We start from the raw sequence: 16,730 nt of genomic DNA, 5'->3' as shown, positions 1-16,730 counted from the left end.
TCATGGTTCATTATCATTGCAGAGAAAAAAGATTATCGCTTTGATTACCATCCTGCTTTCTGGTGGATCTTTAAATTGTCTGGAGTTTTCTGTCATACTGTGAACTCTCTAACCGCCCACCACCTCTTCCTCCTCTCCGTTTTTAGAGTTTGGCATTCATCATCACAGAACTGTGTATATGTGAGGTATCTCTTATTAGTTTGCCTCTAGGGATGACAAACCCAGCTGTTTCTCAGTATCTTATCTTTATCAGATGGTCAACTGAGATGGAATGCGTTGCTTTCTTGAGATGGGGAAGATTTATATATGTGATTTTTTGATTCCAAGAATTTTTAGGCATTATTTAGTGTACTCTGGTTCTTGTGATCCTGTTCCTCTATCTTTAAAATAACAGCTGTGACGCCAGAGTTTAAGAAGAATGTTAGAAACTATTTCCCCAGGAGGTAACAAGCATTTTCTCTCCAAATTCCCTCCCCATATTAGATTCTGTATATATCTTTGAGATCAGTTTAATATTTTTCCTATGATATCGCTCATTGCTTATCCTCTAATGTTAATGTTGGAATTTGTGACAATTTGGGGAGGGGCTGGATTGAATTTTACATTAGAGATCTTTGAAAGAATGTGCCTGCCTTGTACTAGGCACATGAATCCCTGTTCAGGGGTACATGCCACCATCAACAAGAGACAAAAACAGAAGTAAGACAAGACAAAACAATCAAATTCTGCCCTCATGGGCCTTATATCCTAGGAGATACTCAACAGATATTTACTGCATCATGAATGACTGAATGAATGACAACCTAGGGTGAGGAAGTCCACACTAGAGAGAAGTCCATTCTTCTTAGCCACATGTAAACACTGCATGTTAGTTTCTTCATTTACAATCTGGGACATGATTTTTGTACCTATCTTATTAGGTTACAATGGGGGTTAAATAAGGTAAGGTATGAGACAAGGTACATGCAAGGTTCTCAATGGAAGTGCTAACAACTCACCATAACTTAGAGCATCTCACCCAGTGTTAAGTGCATAGCTGGATCTGTAGACACCACTGAACTGAATTTATGAAGCCAAATGAACGATTTTCAATGATAAAGAGGTCATTTGCAAATACCTTCCAGAAGTCTTCCATTGAAGAAAGAGTTTTAAAGTTAGTTTTCTCCGTTTTGGACACTGGGGTGTCCAGGAAGAGTTGTGACATGATCCGGGTGTAGTAGTACACACTGGAGCTCATCATCCCATAGGTCACTGCAAGACAGAATAAGCCAAATGAACTGTGCAAAGGACCCGGCACACTCGCTCACACCATCCCAGTGGACACGCTGATAGCCATCCTGCCTTCCTTCCCTTCATCATTCCTCCAGGGTTCCTCCCCAGTTCTCTGGCTTATAAAAGAAATAAATTAACATTGGCTTATGTGAAACAGAACTGGCTTACTACTGAATATCAGATTAAGATCGGGCATCTCTGATCTTGACACATGGGACTTCCAGCGTGCCCTGCAACTTCACTTCCCACCACCTCCCGAAACACTCTCCACACCAGTGAGCCTGATGCCCCCAGCAGAGGCCACCTGGAGCTTCTCATCCCCTGCTGTGGGCTGCTGCTCACTCTCCCCACAATAGGATGGGCAGGCCCTTTGTTCTCAGATCAATTCTCCATTCTTCTCTGCTCTACTCTGCGCCTCACGGCTGACCCCTACAGACCGCACCACTGGGCTCCCCTGCATTCAGTCAACAGGAGGCAGGACAGGAGATCGGGGGGCCCAGGAGTTGGGTTTCCCCCTCCGCCCTCTCCCTCACTACCTGGATGCAGTTTGGCAGGACCCTCTCACTGTGGCCACAGCTGCTGGGAGCATCTCTTCTCCAGTCACGCTGGCCTCACGCCATGCCATTCCCTCTCCTGTCTCTTCAGGCCTGGAGGTGGGAATCCTTTCCAGCACCTCATGTCCCCTTACTGACTCTTGTAACCTTGCCACACCTCTGTAAACAGCCCCTCTGTTAAACTTTCTTTAATTACCACTTGTGTCTCCCATGTCTTTCCTTCTGGGATGCTGACTAACACAGACACATCTGCCTCCTACCACCCACCAGTTCTTATATGGCACACTCTAAACTCAAGCCACAGCCCTGCCATGAAGACTTGCTGATCTTACCAGCCCATTCTGAATGGTCTTGGAGAAAGGTGGGGAGATCATACACAGTCTGAGTGGGTCACAGGAGATTAGGATTTGGATCTGATCTGTACAAATCAGGTCTGTGACCTGTACAAGTAGCTTAAACTTTCTAAGCCTCAGTTTCCTTTTCTATAAGATGGAGATAATGAGTTATCTCATGGTAGTTTTTGGTACTTAAAAAAAATTACTAAAATTTATCCAGTACAGTGGTTGACACTTAACAGTCTAGTAATGGTGGCACTTCCTCCCTATCCAAACCGCTACAACAAATCTATCAAAAATCTCAACACTTTCGTGAGTGCTGTCTTGCGCTGAACCCTAATGACTACAGGTATAATACGCTCTAATACCTAAGCATGCCTATATACTTCAAGAAGAAGGAAATACTTCTTATGTTTCCTTTGATCACAGAGGTTTTATATGTCTTTTGACCACAGTTCTCAACACTCAGGAAGTGATGAATACTTAGTTGACTCTGTAATAATCTTCGGGACAGCATAAAATGCATTTTAAAATCTCATAGTAAGTGATTAGGGGTTTAAATGGTATTTAGTAAAATCTTTCCCTCACCTAGGTCCCTTTCCCACCCAAGCATAACAGAGAATTAAAAGAGGAGTGGATAACAGTGATCAAACATGAATGAGTCTGCAAGTCCAACTGGAGCAGTCAGTGGAGCAATAAACACACACAACCACATGGCTCGTGTGCTATATCCAGACGGGTAGGGACAGCTTCCAGTCCCTTCCCTTAGTCTCCCTCCATGTCATCCTATGACCCACTAATTAGGACAAGAATACTCCTCTTTCAGTGTTACATGGCTTGCCACCTCTTAAAACCATATTGGACCAGAGTTACAGGTTTGGACTTTTAATCCACTCACACTGATGGGACAAGATGTTGTACATGAAGATGAGCAACATGTGATCTCTGTCCTCAAGAAGAGGAGCTCATGGTGTCCCCAAGGGGCATGCTGCCTACCAGCCCCCACATAGGGGTGGACAAAGTACAACGTACTCTACAAAAGGCCTTCAGATCCAAAGCAGATACCACACTCAAGAGGACGTGTGAAGGCTCCCCAAAGTCAACTAAACAATTATTAAACTGATTTTTTTTCAGTTTACTTAAAATCACAATTTGCTTTGGATTGGCTGGTTAATGTAGATCATGCTTAAATTTTTTACATATGGGTTTTTTGGTTGTTGAAAAAGAATTATGACAAACTATTTAAATGTTTTTATTATAAATATCATGTATATATATATATGTATATAGATATGTATATATATTTATCCATTGATTTTTAAATGTATCTCCTTTATTGGCCTCTATTTTTAATAGACTGCTTTTGAAATTCTCAGGACCTGTATGGAACCTAACAGTTTAACTAAAGGGAAGTAATACAGCTTCTTGGCTACGCAGCGCCACCTGCTGGACATGCAGAGGAACAAGCCCACCCAGCATTGAAGGGGATGATGATCAGCAGCAAACAGGAACTCAGCCCCTCCCTTGTGCCAGGCAGTGGGCTGGTTATCTTCAAGGGACAGCTCCACACTCTCCAGGGGTCAGCTGCACCCTAAGTCTACCTAGGCTGTAGCTAAAGGACATTTGGGATTTGGAGTTAGAATGATTTGGGTGTGACTTTCAGATTTGCTTCACCCTTAAGTCAGCCTCTATGTTGTTAATTGTGGGTTTCAGTATCTTGGGATCTTGGGACAAGTATTAAACTTTACTGAGCTTGAGTTTTATTATCTAGAAAATAGGAATAACAACATCTAGGGCTTTTTGTGTAGTTTACCTGGAATAATGCATGTTAACACACATTTTGCATACTGTTAAATATAACAGAAATGTAAGACTGTTAACATCATTTCTCCTTTCAGTTTCTGATAGGGAAAGCCCACATGGAAGGTAACATATGCTCTTTAGGGGAACTGAATTGTAAAGAAAAAAAGTTATAGCCTGAAACAACCATAAGTGAAGCTCAGAAAAGAAAGGAAAATATTTTAAAATATAAGGTAAAGAATACATATACACCCCATGTGCATGCATCTTTTTCTGCCATTTAGTCCTTAATTCTCAAATTCGATTTTCTAAGAAATAAACCAGAATAAAAAATATTATCACGATATCACCAAAGAATCAGCCTGTAAACTAACTGAATCTCTCTTAAAACATGGCTGCATTTCAAAATAGGCTATAAATACCATTTTATTCTTAATATGGTTGAAACAATATTGGCTCAAATACTAACAACTATATAAAGGGGATTGCACTGTATAAACTTCAATTCAGTGGAATAAAAAGCAAAGAGAAAATTTCCAACGTAACAACAACAAGAAAAGAAAATGGAAAGTAATGGGAAAGCATTAAAAGAGAGGAAAAATAGGATGGCAGAAATATTGGACAAAAGCATGAAATGTGAAGAGGTTAAACTTACCAGATGACAAAGTCTTAAATGTTAATTAAAATTTTTAAATATATCTTTAGAATTTTTATGAGACCCATTCAAAATGAATTAAAAAATAAAGGAGTGAGAAAATATACATTATATATACAAACGGTGTAAAGTGGTACAATAATCTGATAAGGAGATTATAAGGTGAATACTGAGTTAAAGTGAAAGATTATTTTATGTTGATAACTGATACTTTAGACAATAACTATAGTGAACTCTTATGTACTGAATAACAATACCAAGACACATAAGATACAATATCAAGAGACATAGAAGGGAATTACCAAAACCACAATAGTAGTTGGAAACTTAAATTTTTCTCTCTCAAACTTTGACAGAGAAAAAAAAAGATAAAAATGATCAAGGGATAGTAGGGGTTTTAACAGGATAGATTACCTAACGTATGGGCTTCCCTGGAGTTCAGTTAAGAATCCACCTGCAATGTAGGAGACCTGGGTTTGATCCCTGGGTTGGGCAGATCCCCTGGAGAAGGGAACGGTTACCCACTCCAGTATTCTTGCCAGGAGAATTCCTAATGTATATATATAAAACTTAATACTGTGTCAAAGGAGATCACTCACATTCTTTTTGAATCTCCATGGTACATTTAAGAATATTCTAGGCCACAAAGAAAACACCTGCAAGTCCTTAAAATTAAAGATCAACCAATCAAAAAATGGGCCAAAGAACTAAACAGACATTTCTCCAAAGAAGACATACAGATGGCTAACAAACACATGAAAAGATGCTCAACATCACTCATCATCAGAGAAATGCAAATCAAAACCACAGTAAGGTACCATTACACGCCAGTCAGATGGCTGCTATCCAAAAGTCTACAAGCAATAAATGCTGGAGAGGGTGTGGAGAAAAGGGAACCCTCTTACACTGTTGGTGGGAATGCAAACTAGTATAGCCACTATGGAGAACAGTGTGGAGATTTCTTAAAAAACTGGAAATAGAACTGCCATATGACCCAGCAATCCCACTTCTGGGCATACACACCGAGGAAACCAGATCTGAAAGAGACACGTGCACCCCAATGTTCATCGCAGCACTGTTTATAATAGCCAGGACATGGAAGCAACCTAGATGCCCATCAGCAGATGAATGGATAAGGAAGCTGTGGTACATATACACCATGGAATATTACCCAGCCATTAAAAAGAATTCATTTGAATCAGTTCTAATGAGATGGATGAAACTGGAGCCCATTATACAGAGTGAAGTAAGCCAGAAAGATAAAGACCAATACAGTATACTAACACATATATATGGAATTTAGAAAGATGGTAACGATAACCCTATATGCAAAACAGAAAAAAAGACACAGATGTACAGAACAGACTTTTGGACTCTGTGGGAGAAGGCGAGGGTGGGATGTTTCGAGAGAACAGCTTCGAAACATGTATATTATCTAGGGTGAAACAGATCACCAGCCCAGATTGGATGCATGAGACAAGTGCTCGGGCCTGGTGCACTGGGAAGACTCAGAGGGATTGGGTAGACAGGGAGGTGGGAGGGGGGATCGGGATGGGGAATACATAAATCCATGGCTAATTCAAGTCAATGTATGACAAAAACCACTACAATATTATAAAGTAATTAGCCTCAAACTAATAAAAATAAATGGAAAAAAAAAAAGATCAACCAGGCAGGTGTCCTTATAAGGAGATGGCCATGTGAACAAAGAGGGACCCAGGGAGAAGGCCTGTGAAGGTGGAGGATTAGAATGATACAGCTATATGCCAAGATTACCAGAGACTGCAGGCAAACCACCATAAGTGAGGAAGGGGCAAGGAAAACTCCCTGCAGGTTTCAGAGGGAGCATGGTTCTGCAGGCACCTTGATTTCAGACTTCTATCCTCCAGAGTAGTTTTGTTGTTTAAAGCCAAAAAACCCAAAGCAAACAAAAACCTTTAAAATAAACAACCCCATCAAAGAAACCTCCCAAAACCAACCAAACAGTAGTTTTTAGACCATAAATGCAGAAATTTATTTTTAAAGGATGAACAAAGATACAGATAAAATCAAACCACGTAGAAATTAAAATGTTTTCTCTTAATAATTCTTGGGCCAGCCAAAGAGGAAAGAAAAAACTGTCACACAAATATAAATATACCAGATGTAAAGGCAATAGGACCAACGTGCCCAAGTCTCAGTATTCCAGATCATCTACCACAGAGGGAGTAACGCCATCACGATTAACAGGAAACGTGACTTCTCTGCTACCTCTGGTTGTACTGTATCCTCACAGGGATGTGGTGGAAATTAAATAGCAACAGATATTTGAAGGGACTCTACAAACTAAAAAGTGCTTACAAACGCAAAGTACTACACAGAAATCAAAGAAAGTTTAGGCTTGCACAGTTCCAGTTGTCATATTAGGAAAAGCTCTGTATTAGTGAAGGAAAGAGGCTTCGCAGGTGGCACTAGTGATAAAGAACCTGCCTGCCAATGCAGGAGACGTAAGAGTTGTGGGTTTGATCTCTGGGTCGGGAAGATCCCCGCGAGTAGGAAACGGCAACCCGCTCCAGTATTCTTGCCTGAAGAATCCCAAGGACAAAGGAGCCTAGTGGGCTACAGTCCATGGGGTTGCCAAGTGTCAGACACGACTGAAGCGACTTAGCAGGCAGTGAAGGAAAAGAAGTACTAATGAATGTGAGAGAAAATGAAAATGGGCAAAGTCATCCACATGGAGTGGGAACACTGATGTGCCATCTCTGAGATGCACCTTCCCGCTGCCTTGCTGCCTCCTGGCACTGAGGAAGACGTGTGTGAACTAGTCTGACAACCCAGCCTGAGGGGCAGACACTTGGGGGAGGGGGCAGGTTGATAAAGGCTTCTCCAGAGATCTGGCTCTCAAGCTGATCCTGAAGGATGAAGAGGAACTAAACAGACCGACAGGAAGGGGACAGCACAGTCCAAACCCTTTTGAGACCTGTAAGCATTTTGATGTGGTTAAAGTACCAGAGGAACCTCTCCCCCCAACCCACGTCCAAGGTCAGGAGCAGGCGCTGCGTTTCGCTGGACTGGCCGTGAGGAGATACCCCACGTCCAAGGTCAGAAAAACCCCAGTAAGACCACAGACACTGGGGCGGCTGTGAGGAGATACCCCATGTCCAAGGTCAGAAAAACCCCAGTAAGACCACAGACACTGGAGCAGCTGTGAGGAGATACCCCATGTCCAAGGGCAAAGGAGAAGCCCCAGCAAGATGGTAGGAGGGGCGAATTTGCATTTAGAATCAAACCCCATTCCCATCAGAGACGCTCAGAGGGCTCAAACAAACCTCGTGTACACCAGGGCCCAGGGACCCCACAGAGACTGAGACAGAACTGTGTCTGAGCGTCTCCTGTGGAGGGCCGGGCCGGCAGCGGTCTGCCGCAGGGACAGGGGCTCTGGGTGTGGGTGTGGCATAAGTCCTCCTGGAGGGGGTCGCCATTCACCCCAGTATGGAGCTGCCAGAACTTACACAGGACTGGGAAATAGACGCTTGGAGGGCACAGCAGAACCTTGTGCACCAGAATCCAGGAGAAAGGAACAGTGAGCCCACAGGAGACTTGCCTGCGGGTGTCAGGAGTCTCCGGCGAAGGCGTGGGTCTGTGGTGGCCTCTGCAGGGCTGGGGGCACAGACTGTAGCAGTACATGCCTGGGATCTTCTAGGGGAGGTCACCATTCTCTTCATTCCCTCCACCATAGTTTGACCCCAGGTAAACAGCAGGGAGGGGACACAGCTCCACCCATCAATGGAAAATGGGATTAAAGATTTACTGAGCATGGCCCCGCCCATCAGAACAAGACCCAGTATCCCCCTCAGTTAGTCTCTCCCATCAGTAAGCTTTCATAAACCTCTTATCCTTCTCCATCAGAGGGCAGACAGACTGAAAACCACAATCACAGAAAACTAACCAATCTAATCACATGGACGACAGCCTTGTCTAACTCAGTGAAACTGAGCCACCCAAGATGATCTTAGGGTCACCCAAGACGGACGGGTCATGGTGGAGAGTGCTGACAAATGTCGTCCACTGGAGAAGGGAATGGAAAACCACTTCAGACCCCCATGAACAGTATGAAAAGGCAAAAAGATAGGACACTGAAAGATGAACCCCACAGGTCGGTAGGTGCCCAATATGCTACTGGAGAACAGTGGAGAAAGAACTGGAGAAAGAATGAAGAGATGGAGCCAAGGCAAAAACACCCAGTTGTGGATGTGACTGGTAATGGAAGCAAGGTCTGATGCTGTAAAGAGCAATACGGCATAGGAAACTGAAATGTTAGGTCCATGAATCAAGGCAAATTGGAAGTGATCACACAGGAGATGGCAAGAGTGAACATTGACATTTTAGGAATCAGCGAACTAAAATGGACTGGAATGGGTGAATTTAACTCAGATGACCATTATATCTACTGCTGTGGGCAAGAATCCCTTAAAAGAAATGGAGTAGCCATCATAGTCAACAAAACAGTCTGAAATGCAGTACTTGAATGCAATCTCAAAAAATACAGAATGATCTCTGTTCGTTTCCAAGGCAAACCATTCACTATCACAGTAACCCAAGTCTATGCCCCGACCAGTAATGCTGAAGTAATGAAGAAGCAGAAGTCGAAAGGTTCTATGAAGACGTATAAGACCTTCTAGAATTAACACCCAAAAAAGATGTCCTTTTCATTATAGGGGACTGGAATGCAAAAGTAGGAAGTCAAGAGATACCTGGAGTAACAGGCAAATTTGGCCCTGGAGTACAGAAGGAAGCAGGGCAAAGGCTAATAGAGTTCTGCCAAGAGAATGCACTAGTCATAGCAAACGCCCTCTTCCAACAACACAAGAGAAGACTCTACACATGGACATCACCAGATGGTCAACACTGAAATCAGATTATATCCTTTAGAGCCAAAGATGGAGAAGCTCTATACAGTCAGCAAAAACAAGACCGGGAGCTGACTATGGCTCAGATCATGAACTCCTTATTGCAAAATTCAGACTTAAACTGAAGAAAGTAGGGAAAACCACTAGACCATTCAGGTTTGACCTAAATCAAATCCCTAACGATTATACAGTGGAAGTGAGAAATAGGTTCAAGGGATTAGATTTGATAGACAGAGTGCCTGATGAACTATGGACAGAGGTTTGTGACATTGTACAGGAGACAGGGAGCAAGACCATCCCCATGGAAAAGAAATGCAAAGAAGCAAAATGGCTGTGTGAGGAGGCCTTACACATAGCTGTGAAAAGAAGAGAAGCAGAAAGCAAAGGAGAAAAGGAAAGATATACCCATTTGAATGCAGAGTTCCAAAGAATAGCAAGGAGAGATAAGAAAGTCATCCTCAGTGATCAGTGCAAAGAAATAGAGGAAAACAATAGCATGGGAAAGACTAGAGATCTCTTCAAGAAAATTAGATACCAAGGGAACATTTCAAGCAAAGATGGGCTCAATAAAGGACAGAAATGGTATGGACATAACAGAAGCAGAAGATATTAAGAAGAGGTGGCAAGAACACACAGAAGAACTGTACAAAAAAGATCTTCATGACCCAGATAATCACGATGGTGTGATCACTCACCTAGAGCCAGACACCCTGGAAAGTGAAGTCAAGAGGGCCTCAGGAAGCATCACTAGGAACAAAGCTAGTGGAGATGATGGAATTCCAGTTGAGCTATTTCAAATCCTAAAAGATGACACTGTTAAAGTGCTGCACTCAATATGCCAACAAATTTGGAAAACTCAGCAGTGGCCACAGGACTGGAAAAGGTCAGTTTTCATTCCAATCCCTAAGAAAGGCAAGGCCAAAGAATGCTCAAACTACCACACAATTGCACTCATCTCACACGCTAGAAAAGTAATGCTCAAAATTCTCCAAGCCAGGTTTCAACAATACATGAACCGTGAACTTCCAAATGTTCAAGCTGGATTTAGAAAAGGCAGAGGAACCAGAGATCAAATTGTCAAAACATCTGCTGGATCATGAAAAAGGCAAGAGTTCCAGAAAAACATCTATTTCTGTTTTATTGACTATGCCAAAGCCTTTGACTGTGTGGATCACAATAAACTGTGGAAAATTCTGAAAGAGATGGGATACGAGACCACCTGACCTGCCTCTTGAGAAACCTGTATGCAGGTCAGGAAGCAACAGTTAGAACTAGACATGGAACAGCAGACTGGTACCAAATAGGAAAAGGAGCACGTCAAGGCTGGATATTGTCACCCTGCTTTTTTAACTTATATGCAGAGTACATCATGCAAAATGGTGGGCTGGATGAAACACAAGCTGGAATCAAGACTGCTGGGAGAAATATCAATAACCTCATATATGCCGATGACACCACCCTTATGGCAGAAAGTGAAGAAGAGCTAAAGAGGCTGTTGATGAAAGTGAAAGTGGAGAGTGAAAAAGTTGGCTGAAAGCTTAACATTCAGCAAACTAAGATCATGGCATCTGGTCCCATCACTTCATGGCAAATAGATGGAGAAACAGTGGAAATAGTGACAGACTTTATTTTGGGGGGCTCAAAAATCACTGCAGATGGTGACTGCAGCCATGAAATAAAAAGACACTTGTTCCTTGGAAGAAAAGTTATGACCAACCTAGACAGCATATTAAAAAGCAGAGACATTACTTTACCAACAAAGGTCCATCTAGTCAAGGCTTTGGTTTTTCCAGTGGTCATGTATAGATGTGAGAGTTGGACTACGAAGAAAGCTGAGTGCCGAAAAATTGATTCTTTTGAACTGTGGTGTTGGAGAAGACTCTTGAGAGTCCCTTGGACTGCAAGGAGATCCAACCAGTCCATCCTAAAGGAGATCAGTCCTGAGTGTTCATTGGAAGCACTGATGTTGAAGCTGAAACTCCAGTACTTTGGCCACCTGATGCGAAGAGCTGACTCATTTGAAAAGACCCTGATGCTGGGAAAGATTGAAGGCAGGAGGAGAAGGGGAAGACAGAGGATGAGATGGTTGGATGGCATCACTGACTCAAAGGACATGAGTTTGAGTAAACTCCGGGAGTTGGTGATGGACAGGGAGGCCCGGCATGATGCAGTCCATGAGGTTGGAAAGAGTTGGACGCAACTGAGCGGCTGAACTGAACTGAAAATACCAGATATTCAAAAGGAACAGAAGAAAAAAAAGAGAGAGAAAAAAAAAAAAAAAGGAATAGAAGGCTGGAAGAAGTAAGCAAAGACCATACAGTGAAATCTATTACATAAAGATTCAGACTTTATCTGGAAGGTGAGGTGATTATAGCATGTTCAATGGAAGAATGACCTGGTTTAACCTGGGTCAGAGACGGAAGTCTGGAGGCAGGGTCAGAGACGGAAGTCTGGAGGCAGTACCTGGGAGTTGAAAGTCCAGACATCGGGTGCTGTCCAGCCTGTGTTCCAATGGTGTTCAAGGCCATCTTCTTAAAATTTAAATATATTTATTAGCCCCCAACTCAAAATCCTGGTTTTCCCTTACCAAAGCCCAGTGGACCTGCAGGGCCTGACCTGTGACCACCTTTCCATCCTCATCTGATGGCACTCTCTCCAGTCACCGCACTCAGCTTCCAGAATGTTCTGAACCCTGTCCTGCCTCATACTATTCATTCTTGCTGTCCCTTCGTCAACTGACTGGCTCCCATTCTTGCTTCAGGTCTGAGAGGCCTTCCCTGTAGGGAAACCCTCTTCCCCAATTGTCTTTCTTATCACTTACTACCACATCTAAAGTTAGGGCTATATATGTTTTTAATTAAATTATTAAACAGTCCATTGAATCAATAAATGAATGAGTGAAGAAAGAGATGATTAAGGTTAAAAAAGATAACAGCAATGTATGAAAGAAGACAGATTTGAGAAGCACCACAGAGGAAGAATTATGTGGAACAATCTCAGGAGAAGAGTGAGGGAAAGCATCTAGGATGATGCCCATGTTCGGGCATTATTAACCCAATTAGATTAATATTAAGTAATCAAATTAACTTTAATCTAGTTAGAGAATGTGAGGAAGCATGTTTGGAAGGACAGGATAATGAGTCCAGGTTGAGGAATGTTAAGGATGAGATGCAGCAGGGGAGGGTCCAGTAAAAGTCGGCATGAGGTTTGTAGTTCACGAGAGAGGTTGAGAGGGATGTGGAAAGAGCAGCACACAGGACCAGTTGAAGCTGTGGAAAAGATCCCTAAAGGAGAAAGCCAAAGACTCAGTCACAGAAAATCCTCTGTCTAGACACATTCTGGGAAGAAAAAAATTAAGAAAATGAATAGAGCAAAGAGGAATACAGAAAGAGAGGGAGTCACAGAAGCCAGAGAGGGAAGTTTCTAGAGTACCAAATGCCACAGGACCAGATGTGAGAGAAAGGCTAAGAGCAGCCCATAAAATTTGGTGATTAAGAGGTTCCTGGTGACCTGGGTGAGGGCCTTTCAGGAGGCAGAGTGAAGCTGCAGAAAAAGTTAGTAAAATTCAGTCACTAAAATGTTAGTGAATTAAAGTTAGTACAACTCCCAAATATTTTAATCCAGTTTTGGTTAACATTCAAAGGAACTTGTAAGTAAGAAGTTATGATGGAAATCTCTGAGGGATAGAGGTTGTCAATGCAAGTGCTTTAGTGAATGCCTATATTAAGTAGTGTAACTTTAAAAAAAAAAAACAAGAGAGAAGGATATGTAATATTTACAAAGAAGTTACCACGAAGAAAACTATGCACGTAAAGGCCGTGCTTAAAGTAATATTTATATGAAGATATACATTTCTTGCTGTTGTAGTTTTTGTCTAGTTTACCAAAAATGACAAACAGCTTTCTAGCCACAGGGGGTCTTCAGTAGTTACTTCCCACAGACTGAAGCCTGCGAACTTAAAACTGCACTGCGAACTTAAAACTGCACATGTTTGCTATGGGGACCTCCATGGGGATCTGACTATTTGTCACCAGAAATGGAATTAGCTCCCGCCAGTGTGATGATTAACCCATTGACTTCCACTTCGCTGACCTGGTTGTCAACAATTAATCTGCATGGGTTCTCTTATGAATTAAGAAACCTATCTGTATACTATCATGCTTACAAGATTTTTACAAGTAAAATAAAACATTCATTCCCTTTTAAATTGACATATAATTAACAAATACTATAGTGTAAGTTTAAGGCGTACAATGTGTGGATTTGATACTATTTATTTCTCTTTGTAGAATATAAGGCAAAGTCTCCTTCTTTCAAAGATATAGAAATGGAGGTTCCTAGGTTTCTTCTTAAAAGGGCATGCTGTGGCTTCAGTTGTGTCTGATTCTTTGCGATCCTATGGACTGTAGCCTGCCAGGCTCCTCTGTCCATGGGGATTGTTCAGGCAAGAATACTGGAGTGGATTGCCATGTCCTCCTCCAGGGGATCTTCCCAACCCAGGGATCAAACCCTTGGCTCTTGTGTTTCCTGCATTGGCAGGCAGCTTCTTTACCACTAGCGCCACCTGGGAAGCCCATCCTAGGACATAGCATACTGGATTATGATATGTTGTTTCTCTCTCCATTTTCATTACTTCTTTAGCTACTAGAGAGTTAAGATTAAAGACTTTCCCAAACTAATTGTTTATACTTTCTACTCTGTGAAATAGGTTTTATTTTCTATTCTGTAAAATATTTAGTGTAATCTTAGTGTTTTTCTCAGTGATTGATGGGGTCGCAAAGAGTTGGACACGACTGAGCGACTGAACTGAACTGAACTGAAACATGTTAAAATGTTAATCCTTTGTCGTATTTCTTGTAAGTATTCTTTATAACTGTTTCCTGGCTTTTAATTCTGTCTGTTCCTTTGACGTATAGAAATTATTAATTTCTATGATGTTGACTCAACTTCTTGTGTGATTTCTGTTATTATGTTTAAACATAAGAGATTTGAACAATTTGAAGGACTGATGCTAAAGTGAAGCTCCAATTCTTGGCCACCTGATGCAAAGAGCCAACTCACTGGAAAAGACCCTGATGCTGGGAAAGATTGAAGGCAAAAGGAGAAGGGGGAGGCAGAGGATGGGGTGATTAGATTGTATCATCGACTCAGCAGACATGAGCTTGAGTAAACTCTGGGAAATAATGAAAGACAGGGAAGCCTGGCAGACTGCAATCCATTGGGTCACAAACAGTCAGACACAATTTAGGGACTGAACAACAGCATATATATAATGAAGTACTTTGATGACCAATTCATAGGAGTCTTAGGTTTCATGTAAGAATAAAACCTAAATTACAGGGGAAGTGGGAATACTTGGTATTTCCATGGTATTCCTATCCTCTTGGTTAATCAGACTGATTTTAAAGCCACAGAGGCTAGAACCAACACTGCTAAGGTGGAAAATAACCTCTTTATGGGCACTTAACTGCTCCAAATGAATGTTCAATCTATTAGAAACTACAGTTCTGTAGAACCTACTGATGAGAGAAGTCAGCCATTGTCAACAATCTTTGGGACAAATCTTGCTCTTATATACTATTATTAATATAATAAATGACAGACAGCATCCCAGATCTTTTTGTGTATTACTCCTAATTGCCACTTTTAAAACAAGAATCTTTCAAGATAAGTACTCTACAGATGAGAAAACAAAGGCTCAGAAAGGTTAAATAACTTGCTCAGGTTCACCTAGTGTGTAAGCGGTGGCACTTGAACCTAGATCTCTGTGATGCCAAAGAATCACATTTCCTACCATTTAGGCTGCCTTCTCGAACCCTATCAACCTCATATAAAGGGCCTCCAATATGCAAGGCACAAGGATAAGTACTTATCTTATTTACCCACAGAGTAAAGAGATGGATATTAGTAGTAGTCTTTTGATATTGATATTGCTGGTAAGATTTTAAAACTGGTAATTAAAAACATGATTTTGAACAAAAGGGAAACGACTCAATCACTAGGAGCCAGTAATGCTCTGCTTGGAATAAATCATGCCTACTTATCCTCACTTCCTTTTTAAATTGGTCAACAGCTGATAGACTGGCTAACAGATCAGAAGAACGGTAATGTTCTTCTGAGTAATGCTTCTCAGGTAAGCATTTGAAAAAAACCTTTCTTATCTTATTTCATGAGCAGTCTGAGCTAGAAGATAATATAATTCAGTGAACTCCACCCAAAAAGCTTTGACTAATGGACTGATGTTCTTGGACCAAACCTTTTTGATTTATTAATTTACTAGGATAAGGACTTGGATAATATCAACTCTGTTGATGCTGTAAAGCTGAGAGGGCTAACTGATACATGAGATGGATGAATCTAGATCCAAGATAATTTCAACAGATTGGAATGAGCAGATCCTAATGAGCTAAAATCGAACAGAGCTGAAAGGGAAGGCCTTCACTACATTCCAGGAAAAATACTCAAATACTAGCTGGGGGACACAGTGCTTTATAGTTTGTGGTGAAGAGACTAAGGAATGATGTATCTGAAGAGTCAGGTAATGGTAGGATGCATGGACTGCAGTGTAGTATTTGGACGAGAATGCCCATGGCCCCATGTCTCCACTCTTTCGTGGTGAGGCTCCTGCTGTACATTCAAAGACTATGATAAACTGGAGGGAATTTCTATCACATGGGTTGTTTAAAAGCACGTCTCCAATCACATGATCAATAGTTAACAGAACTGGAAAGGTTTAACTTAGAGCAGACTTGGAGGAGATCGAATGTCTGTCTCCAAACTTCTGATGGGCTGCAGGAGAGACAAGGAAAAAGTCCTTGGTATTAGGTGGGCTTGGAGAGCAGAACTAAGAGGGGAAGTTAGATGAGGATGGACTTTGGCTTCGCATAAGGAAGAACTTTCCAAACTTTCCAACACAGTCATAGAAAAATGAAATGAACTATTTCAAAGGAGTCAATTCCTTTTAATCTGGAACTCTTGCTCAGTCAGAGGCAGGATGACTGACCTTTTAGGAAAGATGTTGCCAGGCAGAGGAGGGAATTTTACCATTCAGAGGAGGCTTGATCCATGACTGCCAAAATTCCCTCTTACCCAGAGATTCTACAATAAACTTTGATGTAAAAATAAAAAAATTAAAAATAATAAACTTTGATGTAAAAATAAAACTTTGATGTAAATAAAAGGTAGCTGATATAAGAAAAAAATGTGATGAGTATGAAAATGAACA

At 41.6% G+C, this 16,730-nt stretch overlaps 1 protein-coding gene across 1 annotated transcript in view; it reads right to left on the bottom strand.

Annotated features, from left to right (window-relative positions):
* The window catches only part of PKD2 (polycystin 2, transient receptor potential cation channel), a 58,464-nt gene that overhangs the window by 27,805 nt on the left and 13,929 nt on the right, over positions 1-16,730 (bottom strand). Inside the window, exon 3 of the mRNA XM_043438319.1 lies at positions 1,118-1,251. Coding sequence (XP_043294254.1) covers positions 1,118-1,251 — 134 coding nt within the window. The remainder of the gene's footprint in view (positions 1-1,117; positions 1,252-16,730) is intronic.

Source organism: Cervus canadensis, chromosome 19 (genome assembly GCF_019320065.1).
Source record: "Cervus canadensis isolate Bull #8, Minnesota chromosome 19, ASM1932006v1, whole genome shotgun sequence".
NCBI classification, from domain to species: Eukaryota; Metazoa; Chordata; class Mammalia; order Artiodactyla; family Cervidae; genus Cervus; species Cervus canadensis.
Note: the sequence above shows the minus strand (reverse complement) of the source record. Positions and strands in the feature narration are given on the sequence as shown.